Below are 18561 nucleotides of genomic sequence, written 5' to 3'. Positions count from 1 at the left end.
CTTCTTCTTCTTCTCTCGAGTCTAGGCAGCCCATAGATCAGTTTGCAGGAAAGTTTTACAATTTAGGAACACAGATAGAGGACAATCTCAATTTAGCAAGTCTGAAGTCTCTATCTCATACCTCTAGCGCCACCAACAATTCAAATTCCAAATATGTTTATACTAATATGCAAAAAAAAAAAATTTCCTGTGATTTCTCAGCTCATGCAGAGTCGAATCCGCACCACAATTGAACATTTTATGGCTCAAGATTTTTCAAAATTTTTAATAGCTCAGAATAAAAACTACTTTTCAAACTCGTGCTAGACAGTTTGTCTGATTTTCACCAAATTCGAGTCAATTCATTTTCAGATCATGCTGCAAAAACGTTTCGATTAATGCGTAAATTAATTAGGAAAAATGGCCCTGTTTGAGCCATTTGAACGAATCAAATGAAGACATTTAGCACATCCTGCTGGCAGATTTAGTTTCTTATTTAGAGTATAATTTAATAAAAATAAAAAATAAACATTAAAGGGATAGTTTACCCCGAAATATAAAATTCTGTCATTTACTCACCCTCATGTCACTTCAGACCTTATAAGGTATTTTGAAGAATGTTGGTTACAAAGCTGTTTTGGTTACAATGACATTGTATGAACATTGAACAAAAATAAAATGCTTCTCAAATAATCTTCTTTTATATTAGTAGTTTATGTTAAGGCCGTTGCAGCCTAATTGTTTATGTGTAAAAAAATTATGCTGAATAAAAAAAAAATTAAAATTCTAAAGCTGCAATTTGTGATGTCTATATTTGATACATTCTCATTTAACACAAAAACGTCTTTAAATAATCTTTTGTGGGTATCTCCAATCAAATTAATTTTGCTATTATTTAGATTAAAGGATTAGTTCACCCCCACAAAAAATAAATAATAAATAAAAAATAGCCTTTGTTTTTCTTACCCTTGAGGCATCCTGTATGTGACTTTCTTCTTTCAGACGAATCCAGTCTGAGTTATATCAAAGATGATCCTTGCTCTTCCAACCATTATCATTGCAGTGGGTGGGTGCTTATGTGCAACAGTCCACAAGATGTCAAATAAAGTGCATACATCCATAATAAAACATGCCTCACACAGCTCTGGGGCTGAATAAAGGCCTCCTGTAGTGAATCGATGCATTTTTGTTAGAAAAATATCCATATTTTTATTCTTCTGACTGTCATATGTGCAAGCGGTTCCAGCGGATGACGTAGGACATATGCGCAGTTCACGCCTGTGAGATATGATAGTCTCGCGAGTTTGTTTACAGGAGCAAAGGAAGTTTTGTTTTGTTTTATCGCTGTGTTCGTCAATAATCACGTTATGCCAATGTCCTATGTCATCCGCAGGAGGGTGAGTAAAACAGGGTAATTTTTTTTTTTTAACATTTTAAATCAAACTTTTCACAGAAAGTCTTGTGATTCATAAAATTACCTACCTCATCTAATAAACTGACAACAGATCAGATATCTCTCACACCATTCTTCTCAGATAAAATAACTTGTCTATGAAAGTCTGATTATTTTAGAGTTTTTATACTGAGCATTCAGTTACACCAACATTTTTAAAGATATTTCAAGGGGTGCAAAACCAGAAACTATTATTATTAAATTACAATTAATCTTAAACGCTCTATTCATGAAGTCAACGTCTATGGCCTGTAAATTCCATCTTCATAACCATTTACTAATAGGCCACCCCTTTATCATGTTGTCAATTATTTGAAGGCCTCTTGGCTGAAACTGAAGCCTCTTCTGCCTCTTGGTGGACGGAACAGAAAATTGCACTTTGATTGTACCATTACGGTAAGTAACACTTACCACCACAGGGCACCAAAGTGTTATTTTATGTGCTTAAAGAGAGTAAAAAAATATTTTCGTAAGACGATATAAATTAAATGCCTTTTTATTATAGTAATGGGATAAATTAAATATATTTAACCATACCTTTTTCTTAATCAACTATCTACAAAACTATAGAGAACCTTTAGGTTTTATTATTATTTTTATCTCCATGTAAAATGTTTTTCAGGGTAACGTTAGTAGTATGCATCCTTTGCACTATTTCGTGATATTTGCATATGGTGTTATTGTATATAGACACATACTGACGCTTTTGCGTGCTAGGATCACCATTAGTTTCACTAACCATGGACATTTAAGTATAATAGAACATCTGATAGGGTTTTTTTTTTAATTATTGAAAGTCTATGCACACGCCAGTTACTCAAATCCCTCCGTAAGAGTTAACTCTGTGTTTTCAAGTTAATAATTTGCTCAAACAGTATACAGAGTGGCTAGTTTAAACAGAGCGATTAAATTACTAGTGACAGAAAAATATTATATGACTTGATGTACCCAATACCAAGTGTAAAAAGATGTAACATTACATAGACAAGAACCATGCGCAAACCAGAAGTCAAACATGATAGTGAGATATTATTGCAAAAGCGGAAACTAGAACATATCAACAACAACCACCTTTTTTTGCAATGCATTTACCCCGAAACCTTCTTCCGACCCCACCTACTTTCAGCAAGTTCAGACTGGCAGAGAAACTTCACGCACTTGGTTCTTTCTCACTCTGTGATTTCTAATATGTGTTTCTGGTGCGTGTCTCTGCTGTATATTCTCCTGTGATCATCTATTACCTGCAGCGTTGATTTCTCAATAAGTTTGTGACGAGTTTAAAGTCGCAGAAATGAGTGAAGCAGAAGACAATGACATTCTTGAGCTGGACTCAGAAACGGAAAACGGAGACGTAGAGATGACTTTAATGACAGATGTGGGTGAGTTTCAGCATATTTTCCTTTTTATTTATCTATTTTTGTATCTTTATAGCTTGTTCTGTTACAAGACTCCGAAAAAACAGGGCAGTTTGCTTTCTTTTTCGCTGCAGCAGGTCTGTTAGCTTATCAGAAGTCATATTTTAGAGATAATAACACATAAATAATGTGTCCAAAATGATTTAACATAAACAGCGAATACAGATTAAAGTACTTGAATATATTCGCACATGAAAGACGCTAAACGATGCAACACGACCCGTTGTGTATCTCACCATCTCTCCTAACTGATATTAGTGTTGTTTTCTGTTATAGTTATTTGCATGCTGGTGTTTAGTGTGTGTATTTTGTTATGTGTCTACTGTAATGCTTACCCTGCTAACATAAAAAATATGCTCTTGGAACGCTTTCCTAATATTGCTTAAAATGTCATTTTTTATGTTTTTCTGGGTCATGTGAACGCAGAGAGAACGTTCCATTGCGTCATTTTGCAAACTTTATGGGAATGTTACTTTTAAAATTTCTTAGAACGTTCTAAAACAAGTAACTTAAAAAACCGTTACATGGACGTCCAGCATGGAAGATGTTTAATTCATTTGTTCCACTTTTGATTCTGTTGCTTAACTGGATAAACATGCTGCAAACAACATGACAAGTTATTACATGTTATTTTCATTACGTTTTAGTAATAACAGTTGTTAATAATATATAATATATGGTGTAGATAAACACTATTCACAAATACACGTGTCTGAAACAGAGAAGTCTGAAATACACTGAGGGTGTTTTATGGATAGTTTTATTTCCCGTGCTGGAATGGGTGTCTGTTGTAGAGGTGTTATTCATGAAGTCAATCAGATGTTCCTGGACGGATGAGTTTTCCTTGTACAGGATGTTTTCAGGCCCTTGCTGTAGTCTTTTTCTGCTCAGCCAAGCAACATCTGATTTGAGTTCATTTTTTCCCCATTATGCTTTGCTCTCTGGCTGGTTTGTTTTGGATGGGGTTTCTCTTTGGAAAGTGGAAAGTGAAAGTGAAGTGACATTCAGCCAAGTATGGTGACCCATACTCGGAATTTGTGCTCTGCGTTTAACCCATCCAAAGTGCACACACACAGAGCAGTGAACACACACACACACACACTGTGAGCACACACCCGGAGCAGTGGGCAGCCATTTATGCTGCGGCGCCCGGGGAGCAGTTGGGGGTTCGATGCCTTGCTCAAGGGCACCTAAGTCATGTTATTGAAGTCATGTTATTGCTGTGAGTAAACATTAAATCAGAGAATTCCAAAGCGGTCACATGCTGTATGTGAAATAGTTTAGTTTGAGTGTAAGAATGTTTGGTACTTCATGTCATTAGCGTTGAATTTAAAGAAATGTCCTAACGCTCAGCTCATCCAACATGAGATGAGACTGAGATTACGTTAGCATTACAAATATAGCTCACCATTGGATCCTCTGTAGTGAATGGGTGCCGTCAGAATGACGAACAGCTGATAAAAATATCACAATAATCCACAAGTAATCCACACCACTCCAGTGTATGTGTTATTTTTTTTCAGCTGTTTGGACTGTCATTCTGACGGCACCCATTCACTGTAACTCACATGTATTGGCTTTTGAATGTTACCTTGTTATTTTGTTGTTTTTTTTTGTTTTTTTTTTCAGTTTATTCTGAAGAGCTGCCAACATACAAATCTATGCAAAAAGGTCAAGCTGTGCCAAAAGTGGAACGGGTTTGTTTCTTTTCAATCCGCCTTGATAAACAAAATATTATTAGACAAAACACACACACACACACACTTGTTGCTGTAGTAAACTACAAATATCATGTTTTATAAGTGGAACATTTATCTGAATTATTTCAGTAGCTCAAAGCTATTTATTAAGGAACATTTAAGTTTTTTTGCGTCACTTAATGGAGATGATTTTGAGCTTTCTGTAACATCAGTTCTCTGATCACAGGCTGAATTCAACGGTAACCCTGATTCACTATTTTTCAACGATGGAAAGAGAAGGATTGACTTCGTTTTGGTCTATGAGGATGAGTCTAAAAATGCACCTGAGAAAAAAGGCTCAGTTATGAGGAGAAGAGTAAGTCAAAGTCACTTTCACACATTTATTTACTTCAGCTGTTGTTTAACAGAAACTTCCAGCCCTCTGCTAGTGATCTGAGCAATTACCTTAAAGGCATAGCTCAAGAGATACACAAAAGAAGATATTTTACTAAAGAAGATACTTTAAAGAATGTTGGTAGACTTGCTTTTTTTCCCCCATACTAAGGAAGTAAATGGCTACTGTCATTCTAAATAATGAATTCTTTATTTAAACGGCTAAATATTTTTAATAAACTTTAACATTCGTAATATAAAGGTTGAAGTCCGCAGGTTTGTAAACTTTATGATTCAGAATGACAAAAACTTTATTCATAAATCCCAAGCTCCTCTGCTGTATAAGGCTTTCTGTAACAAACTTGCTCTTTAAATGCCAGGTTTTATAAAAAGTTGTTGGCAAAGTAAAAAAAAAAATTCCTAATATCTTTAATATGCATTTAGAAAGTAGATTTTAAGCAGCCTTAACTAGGTACAAATCTTGAAACTTGTCAAAGCACATTTCTGAGTGATAATCTGTCCATATTTTCTCTTTTGAATTTATAAAGTTCAGATATTTATGTGAGAGATGCTCAAATGTGTATGTGTGATGTTCACATGCATTATCCTCAAATCCTCAATCACTAACCCCCATGGAACCGTTTCCTTAAAGGCATAGTTCACCTAACAATTTAAATTTGCTGTTATACTTACTCTCAAGCCATCAAATATGTAGATGCCATTTGTCTTCAATAGAACAGTAAAGAAGATTTTTAGTTGACACTGTGCTCCTTGATGATTCATAAAATGCAAGTCAATGGGTACCGGCACTTTGAAAGTAAAAAAAACAAACAGATACAGGTAACACAAAATGAATCCCTGTGACTTCTGACAATATACTGAAGTCTTATGAAGCGAAACAATCGACCTGTGCAACAACAATGTCATGTATACGCCTCACAATCAGTTTTATCTACATTCCCTCTTATTCTCTAAATTATTCTCTAGAAAAGACGCAGAGAGTTTTTCGAAGGAAGCCTGATGAATATGGGTGTGGAATTGGAAGCGGCACAATCTGTAAGTAATTTAAATAGGACTTGCTATAGAAATGTTTTTCTTTCTGCCTGGTTTATATCAGTTATACCCGTATATATGGACTTCTTAGGAAAGGATACTGCGAGTCCTGTCTGAACCTGTTGATGTGATCTGCAGGAATGTTATTGTCTTCCTGTAGTGCTGATGGGAGAGTTTCCCCCTGTGTTTTGTAGGTAGTGGATGAGAAGCTCATCTATGTGAAAGTACACATGCCGTTTGAGGTTTTGTGCACTTATGCTGAAGTCATGCACATCAAACTGCCCATCCAGCCCAATGATCTGGCCCCGCAGTCATCAACGTACAACTGCTTCACGCGCCACTTCTACCCCAGTGAGGATGTCATCGCCAAGGAGCCCGACTTCTTCACAGCTCCTTTCAGAAAAGATCAGCTGAAGTGTTTTTATATGAAGGATAAAGAGCAGTTCTTCACGCCGGCCGTGAGGAGCAGAATGGTGTGTTGAACATCTCAGAGTCTCTGTGTGTTTCAGTGTTTACCTGTGTTTTACTGACATGCCGTGGGTTGCAGGCGTACTACATCCTCACCCGAGCACCGTATGAAGTCAAAGGATGCGCAAAGAAGTTTGGCATCAGTAAGCTGCTGGATGGAGGCGTGTATAAGGCTGCGTATCCATTACATGATGTAAGTACCATCCGTGTACTGATTAAACTAAATGAAAACTTGAAATGTTGAAACTAAAGAAAAAGAAAACACACTAGTACACTAATAAAAGTGTCAAAAGCACTAAATAACAAGTTAAGCAAAAAGTAAATCTGAAATTATATAAATAAATGTTTTTAAATAAAATATGACTATTCGTTTTCTTATTTTATTTTTTATTTAGTCATTTTATTATCATTATTGTCTCTCTCTCTCTCTCTCTCTCTTTCTATATATATATATTTATAAAATATATATAGTTTTAGTGATTCTAAAATATCAAGAAATTATACCTTGGTGATGTATATAATTTCAGTTAATGCTTTGCTTATATTATTTTAGCTCCAAACATTTTTTATTAATGGTTTTAGTCTTCTTTTTGGTCGACTATAATAACCCTGAGTACCACTGATCACAGCATTTTAAGACAATTGTTTAGTATTGCAGCTTTTCTGAAATGTTATGTTTACATACACAAATGAGGCATTATGCAATTAAATATGTACTAATCTGCATTGATTTCCAGACCAGGAATCTGAACACTGTTTAAAGCCAGGTATTTAGATAAAACATATTAAAGGTTTTTAAAGAGGGGCTTTTGGATTTCTCTTTTTATCACTCCATATAATGGGATAAAATGTGATATACATCAGGTGAATGTACTAAGAACAAGACCCTTTTTGAAATTTTGCATGCTTATCATGATTATTATGATAATTTTCAGGCAGTGCAAAAAGACATCCATTGAAGTGTTTATCAATCAGCAGCTGGAGTGATGCATGAGTATTGATGTGCTTTTGCCACTGTTTTTGTGATTTCTGTAACAGTGCAGATTTAATGTGAAATCTAAAGAGCCTGACTGCCCTAATGAGCGGTTTCTGCTGTATAATGAGTGGGCTCATCCCAAGAGCTTCTACAAGATGCAGCCGCTGGATCTGATCAGGTGTGTTTGTGTGGCTTTCTGCTGATGTGTTCATGTGTTTCTGGGTTTTCTTCTGCTTGTTAATATGCTCCTCTGCTTTAAGGAAGTATTTTGGTGAGAAGGTTGGCATTTATTTTGCATGGTTGGGTTTCTACACCTTCATGTTGGCTCTAGCTGCGACTGTCGGACTCGGTTGTTTTATATATGGATACGGGACCAGAGAGAGCAACACATGGAGGTACAGCAGACCTTTTTTTCTCCCCCAAGTAAAAAATTATAATGTCATTTTTTTTACATTTTCATTTAGTAAAAATGGTAACAATAATAATAATTATTATTATTACTAGTAGTAGTAGTTTTACCATTATTATTATTTTATATACATATTGCATATTGGCCAGAACATAAAAAATAAAATAAGTAAATGACATACAATTGGATTAAAATAAATAAATAATACCTCTAACAGTACAGTATCACTGCAGTGTGATGAAGACTGTCTAACTTCTTTTGTTAGAGTGAAAGTGAAAGTGAAAAATTAATTATTAAAAATTATTAAAATTAAAGTGAAATATGAATTATTTAGTTTTTAGTGATTTTTGTTCAGTGAAAATAACAGTAATTCTTAACATTATTACTTTAAAAACATTATTAATATGTTTGCTGTTATTGATATATAAACACAATTTTGGCCAAAACTAAATAAATTACAATAAATAAATACAAAAATCTGATGAACCTAAATAGTAAAACTTAAAATAAATAAATTAAATAAATAACTATAGAAAAAAGTATTATATTAAAGTGTATTAAAATAAATATAAATACAGAATGCCGCTAACAGTACAGTACTGTTGTTAGTAGGAAGAAAAACATTATTATGAAATGTAATAAAAACCAAAACATTTCCAAATAATATTAATTCATAGTAATAAATAGGGTCTTTTTACATACAAATACATAGCAAATTGTTCAACTCTACAAACAAACATGAATAAAAATATAAAAAAAATATTTTTCCTCAATTGCTGCAGTCTTGTGCAACACTTCTGTACTTGACTGATTATGACACTTTTTTGGCAGCAAAGAGGTGTGTGACCCTCAGCTTGGTGGAGAAATCATTATGTGTCCGCAGTGTGATCAAATTTGTCCGTACTGGAGGCTGAACACCACGTGCGAGTCGTCTAAAGTGAGTCAAAAACACAAACCCACAGCCTCTCCACTGGAGGATTGTGGGATTTGCTGTCTGATCTAAGATTTAACGGATGTTTGTTTTGTTTGCAAAATGCTCTGAAGCTGAGAATGTGTTTCTGCATTGGTTTTCCTCCACAGAGACTGTGTGTATTCGATAACTATGGGACATTAGTGTTTGCAATCTTCATGTCTGTTTGGGGTGAGTGATGTCATACGCTGGTCACATGATCCCATCTGCTAATGTTGCTAAACCTTTGTCTGCTGGCAGAAATCCTGCTCCACATTGCAGCTTATTCTGGCTAAGAACCAGATTGCAGCATGATTAGTCATGTTTGTTAAAAGTTTAGTTGCATTGCATAAGTATGTTTGGAGTTTCAACAAAGCTTTTATTGTTTTTGTATGCTATATGTTTCATTGGTAACACTTTACAACTTATGTTTGTTAACATTATTTACCTTCATTAATTAACACGAATTAACACATAAAACTAAAATTAAATTACATTATATTAAAAATATATTGTATTAATATGTGTTTAATATTGTATTAATTGTATTAATATAACTTCTAAAAATGACAAAAATGCAAACTAAAATGAAAAGGGAAAATATAAAAATAAAACTAAATAAAATTTTAGTTTTTAAACAAAATTAAAACAAAAGTAGAACATTTAAAAACTTATCAAATATTTAATTAATATATCAATATATTTAAATCTATAGTTTCTTAACACTTAACACCTAACAATGATAAATAAAGCTTTTTATAATCTTAATTTTATTTAGATTTTTCATTTTAAACCGTTTATTTATTACATATTAAAATATTTATTATTTCTGCTATTATAGTTTGAATTACTATTTTGAATCAGCTTTTATTTTCATATTTAGTTAAATTTTTATGAATACTGTAACAAATGTTTTGTTTATTGTTAAAGGGTTCATGAACTGGGATAACCAAATTTCCCTTGATCTTTTAACATATAAGAGGTCATTGTATTATAAAAACATCCTCAAAACTTAGTCATTAGACTAAAGACAGCTTATTTTGAAGGCAGTCTGCCAAAACAACAGCTTATGGAATGTTCTACTCTATGATGTAATACTGTGGATAAGAACCGCCTCCGCAGAAGATCAACACCTGCTTCTACATTGCTGCCTGTTTAGCCCCGCCCACTGATTCTACATCGCTGTCTGTTTAGCCCCGCCCACTGATTCTACGTCGCTGACTGTTTAGCCCCGCTTACTGATTCTACATCGCTGTCTGTTTAGCCCCGCCCACTGATTCTACGTCGCTGACTGTTTAGCCCCGCTTACTGATTCTACGTCGCTGACTGTTTAGCCCCACCCACTGATTCTACATCGCTGTCTGTTTAACCCCGCCCACTGATTCTACATCGCTGTCTGTTTAGCCCCGCCCACTGATTCTACGTCGCTGACTGTTTAGCCCCGCCCACTGATTCTACATCGCTGTCTGTTTAGCCCCGCCCACTGATTCTACGTCGCTGACTGTTTAGCCCCGCCCACTGATTCTACATCGCTGCCTGTTTAGCCCCGCCCACTGATTCTACGTCGCTGACTGTTTAGCCCCGCTTACTGATTCTACGTCGCTGACTGTTTAGCCCCACCCACTGATTCTACATCGCTGTCTGTTTAACCCTGCCCACTGATTCTACATCGCTGTCTGTTTAGCCCCGCCCACTGATTCTACGTCGCTGACTGTTTAACCCCGCCCACTGATTCTACATCGCTGTCTGTTTTGCCCCGCTCACTGATTCTACATCGCTGTCTGTTTAGCCCCGCCCACTGATTCTACGTCGCTGACTGTTTAACCCCGCCCACTGATTCTACATCGCTGTCTGTTTTGCCCCGCTCACTGATTCTACGTCGCTGACTGTTTAGCTCCACCCACTGATTCTACATCGCTGCCTGTTTAGCCCCGCCCACTGTAGTATAATAATGTGATGCGAACACAGAGGTCTACACAGAAACCAAACTATAAAGATTCTCTGAAGACAGTGAGGCACTGTTCAGTGCCAAGTTGTGGAAAGACCTCGTCAGTGAATTTCAGTCCTTTGTTCTCTTCATTTTACCACAGATTTGTTACAAACAAAGCACAGTTCAATGTGAGATTTTCAGAAAGACAGAAACTAAAACACGTTCCTATAATGTTGCAACACACAAGTACCTGTTTTCATTACGTGATCACTATTGCTTTGGCTCTTCTTACAGATTGTTTGATATGTATTGAGTTAATGCATTTTTAACCTAAATCACAGCAGCGTCCATCTGTGAGGAATGTCACTGTCGAACATACACAACTATTAGCCAGTCATATCAGTGGGAGTTTACTTTCGAGTCTACAAAACATCACACTATTCAAACAGATCATTCTTTCTGATGTTAAATTCTTGATAACATTATAAGTGGACCTCAGAGATCAGTACAGATGCAGTTCATGACCCCTTTAATGCATTAATTTACAGTTTACCAATGGTACCTTAGTGTTATTACTGTGATTTTGCAATGCAGTATCATTGTGTGAATCTTAGCATTTTGTATCCAACGTGTTTGGTGTTTGACAGTGACTCTATTTCTGGAGTTCTGGAAGCGCTATCAGGCCGAACTGGAGCACGACTGGGACACGGTGGAGTTTCTTCAGCAGGAGGAACAGCCTCGACCCGAATACGAGGTCAAATGCATCTATGAGAGAGAGAACCCTGTTACAAAGGTATGAGTTTCGCTATACGCAGCGCCTCTGTTCAGATGCATTCATTATTTTCAGGTTGTTGACATTAACAAAGAGTTTTTGTTTTTGTACAGGAGAAAGAGAAGGTGCCGCACACAGCCTGCGGGAAGTGCATGAGAGTGTCGTGTGGCATCAGCACTGTGTTATTCTGGGTAATATTGTGCTTTCTCTTTCATACATATAATTAAATATTTAAAAAGTTATCTAAAAAAATGAAGTAATAAAAGAGTACTGATTTCCATATTATAATCACGTAATTTTTCATCCATAAGAGCTTATTTTAGAATTAAACCTCTGTTGTTCAGCATTTTGTTTGCCCCCCAAAATGCAAGAGTTTGTTTAATTTTAATTTAATTAATAGAAAAATTTGATGTTTTATGTCTTCGTTTAATTACCAGAAAAATAAACAATTTATAAACAAAAATAAAAAATATATAACAGCAAAAAAGTAATAAAAGATTTTTGATTATTAAAATTTACTTAAATTATAAAAATTAAATCCAGAAATTTTTTAAATGGAAAACACAGAATTTGGGGCCCTAACATTTTTTTTTTTTTTTTTACTTTTAAAATATTGTTTTTGAATTCTAATCTATTATCGAGTAGAATTCTAATCTAATTGAAATATAAAGACACAGAATAATTAAAACACAAAAAATGGAATTTAGGGAAATAAAATAATAAAAAGATACTTGGAAAAAATGATTTGAGAGATTGAATGTATCGTGTGTCTGTCTGATGCTTTTGTTATAGGTTCTGTTGATCATAGCGTCAGTGATCGGCGTGATCGTGTATCGTCTGGCCATGTTTATCACTTTCTCTTCAAACATGCACATTGAACTGAACAACAAGGAGCTGGAGCCGTTCAAAGAGTATGTCACCCCTCAGATGGCCACGTCCATCACGTCCTCCATCATCAGCTTCATCATCATCATGATTCTCAATAACGTCTATGAGAAAGTGGCCATCTGGATCACAGATTTCGGTAAGTAAACCCTTTCACTCACACTAGTTTGGTGATTTTTTAGACTAATGATTCCCATCTGTTTTTTGTTAGCTGAATCCCTCTGAGTGATAATATTGTTTAGGTAATAATTAATATTTCATTAATTAAGCAATATGCTGACATCAGTGTTATTTTAGTACTACTTGTATAATTATTCTTTAAATAATGGTTTTTTTGTATAATAATATAAATGAGTTTGTAGTAAAAAATAATAATAATAATTCTATCATCCTCATCATATCAAGGCAACATTTCTAATATTTATAGTTTTTTTTGTATTTTTGTTTTATTTCAGATTTATTTCAAACAAACAAATTGTCAAAAAAGGTTTTTACTTTTATTTTTCCTTTTTGCATGTTCTTTTTTTTTTTGTTATTATTATTATTATTTAAATATTAATATTTAGGTTACATTTTTATTTCAGTTGTTTTAATTTGAGCTTTTAATTATGTTTATTTAGTTTTTATTTATTTCCAGTTAGTAATTTTATTACTTCAACTTCAACTTAATTTTGCAAAGGCAAAATGTCACTTTTTTGTTTATTTTTTTGTTTCATTGTTTCATTTAAGCTTTATTAAAAATATGATAAACAATAAAAAGCCCTTATTTGTATTTTCACAATTATCTAATGTCAGTTAAAGGTCTCATGGCATGCAGGTAAACAAATAAAATATTTAATTATTTAAAAAAAAAAAATTTTTTTACTGCAGTTTGTCATTTTTATGATTTAACTCACCCCAGTTTAAGAAATCCTGACCTACAGAAAAAAAACATTCATTCTGTGTGCTGCAGAGCTGCCACGGACCAAAACAGAGTACGAGAACAGCCTGACGCTGAAGATGTTCCTCTTTCAGTTTGTGAACTATTACTCGTCCTGCTTCTACATCGCTTTCTTCAAAGGGAAGGTGGTGGGATATCCGGGACAGCCCGTCTACTGGTTTGGTGCTTTCCGCAATGAGGAGGTGAGACTGCTCTGTGAAATGAAGAGGTACTACAGGCACAAATTGGCATGAATTGATATAGAACTGTGTTCCTTGAATGTAACGTGTAGAATGTTGGTTTCAGTGTGATCCTGGCGGCTGTCTGACTGAACTGACCACACAGCTGTCAATCATCATGACAGGAAAGGCTGTCTGGAACAACATACAGGAAGTCCTAGTGCCGTGAGTTTCACACACAAACCTCAAACTGACTGATGACATGCTGACATTATCACAGAAAATCATTCAACCTGTCGCTCAGTTTGTAAAAACATGCTTTGGAGTGAGTTGAAATAAAATATATATATATTAAATTTTTTATAGTTTATTTTTATAGTTTTTTTATTGCTTTTTTGTATATAACTGTTAAGATAATTTTTTTATGTATCTATTTATTTACAGTTAATAATTTAGTGCTTTCATTTAAATTTATTCCAGTTTCTAAAACCATTTTATTTTAATTAAACTGTAATTCAGTTAACAAAAACGTGTTATTAGTTTTATAGTTTAATGAGACTCAGTGTCGTTGTAGTAAAGTATAGATTTTATAAATATTTTGCATTTGTTTTTATATTTTCTGTTTTAATTTTAAAGTTTTAGTAATTTTGTTGCATTTTATTAGTTAACCATCAGCACTGCTCTAAAGTTGTTATAGTTTACTTGAAATAATATACATTTGAACTGAATTAACTGTAACATATTAAAAACACTGCCACTGATTATTAACAGACTTTAAAGCGCATCGATTAATAACCAGTGGTGTTTCTAGGTGGGTGAAGAATCTGATATTTCGTCATTGCACCCAGGTGGGTTCAGAAAAAGTGATTCCTCGCTGGGAACAGGACTATCAACTCCAGCCGATAGGAAAGCTTGGCTTGTTTTATGAATATCTGGAGATGGGTGAGACTTTACACACACCTGAACCATGAGATGCTGCTGTATATTAACATATTTGTCTTAAAAGGATAGTTCATGCAAAAATGAAAATTTGCTGTTCATTTTCTCACAAGATATTTTTCATTTTCTTCAGTACAATATTAAAGAAGATTTCTATCAAAAAATGTGGTTCTTGGTGATTCATAAAATGCAAGTCAATGGCTACCAGCACTTTAAGAGTCAAAAAAAGCTAATACAAGCAACACAGAATTAATACCCATGACTCCTGATGATATATTGAGGTCTTATGAAGAGAAATGATCGGTGTGTGCAAGAAACTGAACTTTATTTACAACATCTTTACCTGTAATCCAGAGCCTCAAACAAACAGAGAAATCTGATTATTTTCTGTGAACTGCTTCAAATAACTGATTTATCAGTTTGTTTACATAATCACATGTAAAATATACTAATTGTATTATTAAAACACCCAATAACGGTGTGAAACATGGATGTTTTGCATATCTAAAGCATATAAAGCAAATAAACTAGCTCACCTTTTTACATAAACATTGAGAATCCATAAAAACTTTCATTTGGCCCTTTCATTAAATTGCACATATGAGCGGCTCATCGGTCTTCTGTCTGAGTCAAATTGTTTCCTCAGTTCAGTGACAGAGTACTGAATCAGTTCATTCTTCATAGGGTCAGATACAATAGTATTTTGACTCATTTCGGGTCGGAGTGACTGTCAGGCATCTGAAAGTAGTGAGTTTAGATTGAGTAACTTGTAGATCTGTGCTGATCGAGCAACAAACTGTTTCAGACAATAAAGTCCAACTTGGTGAACTGGTTCATTCAGTTCACTAAAAAATGTTCATTCCAGTCCGTTAGCCTTAGGCTCTGGATTACAGGTGAAGATGTTGTAAATAAAGTTCAGTTTCTTGCACTGACTGATTGTTTCACTTCGTAATACCTCAATGTATCAACAAAGTTTTAATTTCATGTTACTTGTATGTGCTTCTTTGACTCTCATAGTGAAGGTAGGCATTGACTTGAATTTTATGAATCACCAATGACAATGATTTTAGCTAAAAATATGCTAAAAGCCACTTACATCTTGGATGGCCTGAGTGTGAGTGAGTTAACTACCCTTTAATATATATATATATTTTTTTTGGTGTGTTTGCAGTGATCCAGTTTGGTTTCGTGACTCTGTTTGTGGCCTCGTTCCCATTGGCTCCTCTCCTGGCGTTGTTTAACAATCTGTGTGAAATCCGCGTGGACGCCTGGAAGTTCACGACTCAGTCTCGACGGGTCGTTCCAGAAAAGGCCCAAGACATCGGTGCCTGGCAGCCCATCCTGCAGGGGGTGGCAATTCTAGCGGTGGCCACAAATGTGGGTAGAGAGGAAGTCGTGGTCTTTGCATCTTGTGTAACTAAGGTCACATTCACTCACTGTAGGTGTTTCCGCTTCAGGCTGCCATCATTGCCTTCACCTCTGACATGATCCCGCGGCTGGTTTACTACTGGGCATTTTCTGTCAGCCCTTATTCAGGTGGATCAGAACACACTATGAAGGGCTTCATCGACAGCTCGCTCTCTGTCTTCAACATTAGCCACTTCAATAACCAGAGCAAACCTACTGTAGACACACCATACTGGTTCAACAACAGCGCTACATGCCGGTGAGCTGGTAAAACATTACTAGTTATGCACTAAAATGCTTTCAGTTTATCATGCTGCATGTTTATTTGGGAATGACGGTGTAATACACAGCAGGCATGTGTATTTAGAAAAGTGAAAAGAAAGTATTATAAGTGACTTGCAACACCTGTATGTTTGGATCATTGATATAAAACTATCCAAGCACATAAGACATCAATAGATTTGCTAAGAAGAGAGCTAAAGCTTGGCTAATAATATGGCAGGTGGCAAGAGATATTAAAGAGAGATTGATCTGTGGTTTTTGAGGTGGAGTTCAGTGAAAGGTTATTTAAAACCAAAACAAGTTCTACAACCGATTACAAAGCAAAAAATAAATAAATAATGAATTAAAGATATTTTTAGTTCTGTGGAAAAACATCTGCTGATATGATTACTGAATAATTCGTGCAGTTTTTAGTGAGATCCATTGTCGATTTAGTGTAATATTAATACATATTTTAAAATACTTTTATATATTATGTTAATTTTAGTTAACATTTTAGTAAGCATGTTGTGCTTTTTTAATTGATTAGATTTTTCAATATCTATATGCTTTTTATTTTAGTTTTAGTAACTTATTTTAGTCCAACATGTTACTCTTAATATAAATGAGAACGGTTTAATTTAGTAATATTTGATTTATTATTTAGCCGTTTATCTTTTTGAAGTGATTTATTTAAAGAAAATAATGAATGTAGTTAAAAGTTTATTATTTAAACATTATTTATATAGAAGAACCTTTATTTTTTTGTACTTCTACCTAAGAGTATTAGTTAGGGTTCTTTAAATTATCTTTAATATTTTGGCAATACTTTAAAACAAGGTTATATTTGTATATATACATATATATATACACACAACAAACAATAGTTACATTTTTATTAATTAACATTTAATAAAGATGAATAAATCTCAATAATCTAAGATAATGTTAATGCATTAATGCTATCAAAAGGAGCTTTATTGTAAAGTGTTACCTATATATATATATATATATAAATTTTCCACAAAACATTTTGAATTATTTTAATTTATAATTTTTTTTAAACAAAACAACAATGTTATATAAAGATCAGTTGTCAGTTGCGGTTGTTTTAACTATGACTCGTGTATTAATTGACTTATATTTCAGGTATCGTGATTTCAGGAATCCTCCCGGTCACCCTAATCAATATGAATACAGTATACATTATTGGCACGTTATTGCTGCCAAACTGGCTTTTATGATTGTGGTTGAGGTAAGTGACTAAATGTGATACAACTAATGATAACTTAATTGAACATGTTTGTTCTGTTTTCGATAATATGCTGTTTTCTTCTCCTCGCAGCACATTGTTTATTTCACAAAGTTCATACTGGCCTACATGATCCCGGACGTGCCGGAAGCTCTGAAGGAGCAGATCAAACGCGAGCGTTACCTGACGCAGGTCATCCTGCACGAAACCAACATCAGACACTTCAAGGAGCTCATGAAGCCCATTGCTGACAATCTTCAGGATGAGATTGAAGAACCAGAGTTGGATCTGAGACTGTGAATCCTTAAAATTGAAAACTCATGTCAAATCTGAACCGACATCAGTTACCGTCCTTCACCTTAATGCCTGAACTGAACCCCATCTTGACCAACAAACATGACCAAGAATGTTTGCATAGTCATTTTCATTTTAACAGACACTTCTCATGCTGAGTGCTGTATAATATGCTCATGGTTTCTGGATGATGTGATTCACTTGCTGCAGATAAAACTTTAACCACTAAGTTTAATATTTTCAGAAATTGCTCTTTATGGGTGAGAAACATCATTAGAAGCTTCAGTTTGTTGTAGACAGCCACTAAAAATGATCAGCCTTAGTTTTGACAATACATTTGATTAATATTGTTACATATTATCAAAACCAGATATGTGATCATAAACAACTTTTTATTCAACTAATGCTCATTATCTGGTATAAAACAATAAAATATATTTTTATTTTAAGTATTATGCTGACAAATCGAGTTTTTTGTGGAGTTTAAATAAAAAAAACTTAAATTAACAATGCACTTAATGTTTTTTAAAATAACCTATACTATCAAAAAAATGTAATGCCATTTATTTTGGACATTCGTGTACCAGGGTGTTTGTATAACTGTATGAATGAGGTGTTTGTAATTAAGGTTTATTATGGTAATATGAAAACATCATTGTACCATGGTACTATCACACATGCTAATGTAAGCATAAGACGGCATAAATTACAATTTGTATTAATATATTGGGCCAGCTTACATTTCAGTCATGCTCTGTATGTGAATTTTTACCGTTTTGTGTTACCAATTTGTACAATACGATGTTTACACGTATAAACATACCTATATTTGCACATATTTACTACAACATTTTTATATATAAAAAAAATAAATGGTTAATGTACAATATTGAGCGTTTACATCATTTTAGCAAACATGCATTATTTTACAACTTACCCCAGTAAACGT

At 34.2% G+C, this 18561-nt stretch overlaps 1 protein-coding gene across 1 annotated transcript; it reads left to right on the top strand.

Annotated features, from left to right (window-relative positions):
• Nucleotides 1-2533: 2533 nt before the first annotated feature.
• On the top strand, nt 2534-18476 carry LOC132105466 (anoctamin-6-like). The gene is made up of 20 exons (XM_059510590.1): nt 2534-2811; nt 4477-4544; nt 4774-4902; nt 5907-5975; nt 6167-6445; nt 6520-6633; nt 7479-7594; nt 7677-7811; nt 8657-8762; nt 8906-8966; nt 11352-11497; nt 11590-11667; nt 12269-12500; nt 13314-13483; nt 13587-13684; nt 14271-14401; nt 15570-15775; nt 15856-16064; nt 17216-17321; nt 17412-18476. Exons 1-20 carry the CDS (start codon nt 2724-2726, stop codon nt 17616-17618), a joined length of 2748 nt encoding a protein of 915 aa, XP_059366573.1. The 5' UTR covers nt 2534-2723; the 3' UTR covers nt 17619-18476.
• Nucleotides 18477-18561: the final 85 nt, after the last annotated feature.

This window comes from Carassius carassius, chromosome 26 (assembly GCF_963082965.1).
Source record: "Carassius carassius chromosome 26, fCarCar2.1, whole genome shotgun sequence".
Taxonomy (NCBI): domain Eukaryota; kingdom Metazoa; phylum Chordata; class Actinopteri; order Cypriniformes; family Cyprinidae; genus Carassius; species Carassius carassius.
Note: the sequence above shows the minus strand (reverse complement) of the source record. Positions and strands in the feature narration are given on the sequence as shown.

Coding starts and splice junctions, on each gene's coding strand:
- LOC132105466 (XM_059510590.1), top strand. CDS start 2,724: ATGAGTGAAGCAGAAGACAATGACATTCTTGAGCTGGACTCAGAAACG. Junction 5,976..6,166: donor AATTGGAAGCGGCACAATCT/GTAAGTAATTTA, acceptor TGTGTTTTGTAG/GTAGTGGATGAGAAGCTCAT. Junction 15,776..15,855: donor TTCTAGCGGTGGCCACAAAT/GTGGGTAGAGAG, acceptor TTTCCGCTTCAG/GCTGCCATCATTGCCTTCAC.